This window comes from Bison bison, unplaced genomic scaffold (assembly GCF_000754665.1).
Source record: "Bison bison bison isolate TAMUID 2011002044 unplaced genomic scaffold, Bison_UMD1.0 scf7180017864312, whole genome shotgun sequence".
Taxonomy (NCBI): Eukaryota; Metazoa; Chordata; class Mammalia; order Artiodactyla; family Bovidae; genus Bison; species Bison bison.
Window position 1 is genome coordinate 3521630 of NW_011494884.1, and position 2323 is coordinate 3523952.

General features: G+C 46.1%; 1 protein-coding gene across 1 annotated transcript in view; it reads right to left on the reverse strand.

Moving 5' to 3' along the window:
• Window positions 1-1515, reverse strand: part of CTSO (cathepsin O) — a 26956-nt gene extending 25441 nt beyond the window's left edge. The window contains exons 1-2 of the mRNA XM_010852532.1: window positions 1378-1515; window positions 28-201 (exon numbers count right to left, since the gene is read on the reverse strand). Coding sequence (XP_010850834.1) covers window positions 28-201; window positions 1378-1515 — 312 coding nt within the window. The remainder of the gene's footprint in view (window positions 1-27; window positions 202-1377) is intronic.
• Between the last annotated feature and the right edge of the window lie 808 nt (window positions 1516-2323).

Consider the following 2323-nt stretch of genomic DNA (forward strand, 5'->3'; position numbering starts at 1 on the left):
GGGGTCAGCGCGGCGCAGGAGCCCCACGCAGTAGAAGCAGCAGCAGCAGCAGAGCAGCCAGAGGCGCCGCAGCTCCATCCCGCGCTTCCTCTTCGGTTTCGAGCTCCTCCCTGCAGGCGGGTCCGGGGCGGGGCGCGGGGCTGAGACGGCGACGCCCCCTCGGTCCTGGCGGCTCTGAGCCCGGATGTCGTAGGCTGCAAACTGTAGGGTTCACGCTATTTTCAGTACGAGCACCTGCCCAGGACCGCGTGCCCTGGGGTAGTTTCACTTCTGCTAGAGAAGAGCCTCTTCACACGGAAGTGTGACAGTGCAGACAGCTGTGTGACCTGCACTTGCTGCGTCAAGTGGAAGTTTTATCTTTTTTCTTTTGCATCTCAGATGGAAGGATGCAGGCGACAGTGGAATCCAAAGGACCTTAATTCTGTTTCTCTTTGTGATGGGCCCTGACTTTAGGAACCCAATTCCAAAATGCTTGTAAATTTACACAGACATTCTTCCAGCAGGTGTTTATAATTGCGTATCAGAACACACAGTTGTGAAAATAATACACCACGTTTTGATGATTTAGCCAGTTCAAACTTTGGAAATCAGTTTCTGAAGGTAGCACTTCTTACATTTGGGTTGAAATTTAAATAAAGTATTTCAAACGCTTTGTAAGATGCCCAGCGCGTTTTAAGCGCTTGGTTTATCAGTTATTTTGTTTTTAAGGTAGCTTTCCCCCTCTTATTATCATTACACTGCTTTCCCCCTGTTCAGCTTAGTTCATAGTAACCCATCCTTCATGTTTTCTTCTCTCTTTTATTTATCTCTTCAAGTCATTTCACTTCATATCAACTTAATCCTAGAGAATGGACCATAGACACAACAGAAGTAATGTTCAAATCAGTTAACATCCCAATCTGGCAGCATTTCAGGTTAAGGATTTTCTGGTGAAGGTGGAAGGTCCCCTTTAAGGATGAAGGTGGCTCTTTTGCTCTTTTTTTTTTTTTGCCCATTTCTATGCCTTCAAACCTTAAAAACCTAATTGTAGGAATGAGATCCCTAGGCATCGAAACTAACTCCTGACTTATGCTCTCCTGAATGTACACCATGCCTAGCCTTACCTGTTGATTCTTCTAGATAAAAAGAGGTAAGAATGAAGAATTCATCAGCTAAAGAGTGGCTCCCTTTCTACCCAGAACAGCCCCCTTGGCTGGTGGATCACACAGGCAAGATAACATCTGAAGAGTCAGCCAGCCTGCAGCTATGGAGGACCACGTAGAATCCACCCTCCTGCTTCCCTGACTCACTGAGACTCTGCTCCTATTCCGTTTTTCCCTTGAAAACGTACCATCACTGCTCAAAATCTTTGGAGTTCGTCTCAAGACATGAATCTACCTTCTCCCCAAATTGCCGGCTTTTCTGATTAAAGCACCTTTCCTTTCTGTTCACATTTGCCTCTTGGCTTTTAAGCTGCGAGCAGCTGCGACCTGAGTTCAGTAGTAACAAGGAGACCAGGCCACTTGTAACATGCATTGTCATTGGTGTCCTGATGGCTTTTGGAAGGGCACAGATTTGTTTCTCAAATTTAAAGTGCACATTGAATGCAAATTGTAATGCAGGAGTTTGGGAGTGGGTCCCGATTCTGCTTTTCTAACCATTTCCTGGGCCTGCTGCTGGTGGCATCAGGGTTCCCGTTTGGAACAGCAAGCAGTCTACCAAACTTGCTGCTGTTTCTCTGCTCCCCTAACTCAGGAGGGACATGGGGAGAAGGCTGGGGTATCTTCCCCAGGGAAAATTCATACTTTCCTGGTCATTCTATCTCTGTTCATTTCCTTGCGCAGTGAATAGAACTAAAACAGAGCAGGGCCCTTTGGTTCTTGTTCCTCATGACCTCTGTCTGCCTTTGTCTGTGAAGAAACTTTAGCCAAAGAAGAAGTTTAATCAGAGAAGTGGGAAAATGCAGACCCAAAGGAAAACAGCCTGACAGGACAAAGCAATAATAATTCAGTCAGTAAGCAAAGTCAAGGACGTTTTGTTCCTTCTCAAGGGCTTTAGATAATATTCTAAGCCATGGCCTGTGAGCTGCTTATAGATATTGAAACCCCCACCAGGTGAGAGAAGTTAACTGCGTGATGACCAGACTGTAGCCATGACAGTAGCTGCCACAGTTCTGAGAACTGGCCTGAAGAAATGGAAACAAACTGACCCTGAACCTAAAGATTAACTGTACCTAAAACAAACAAGATGACACTGGTCAGACCTCCAATGACCAACTTCAAGGTGATGGGTCAGAGCTAACTGTGCTGTTTCTGCATTTACCCCCCTCCCTCCATCTATAAAA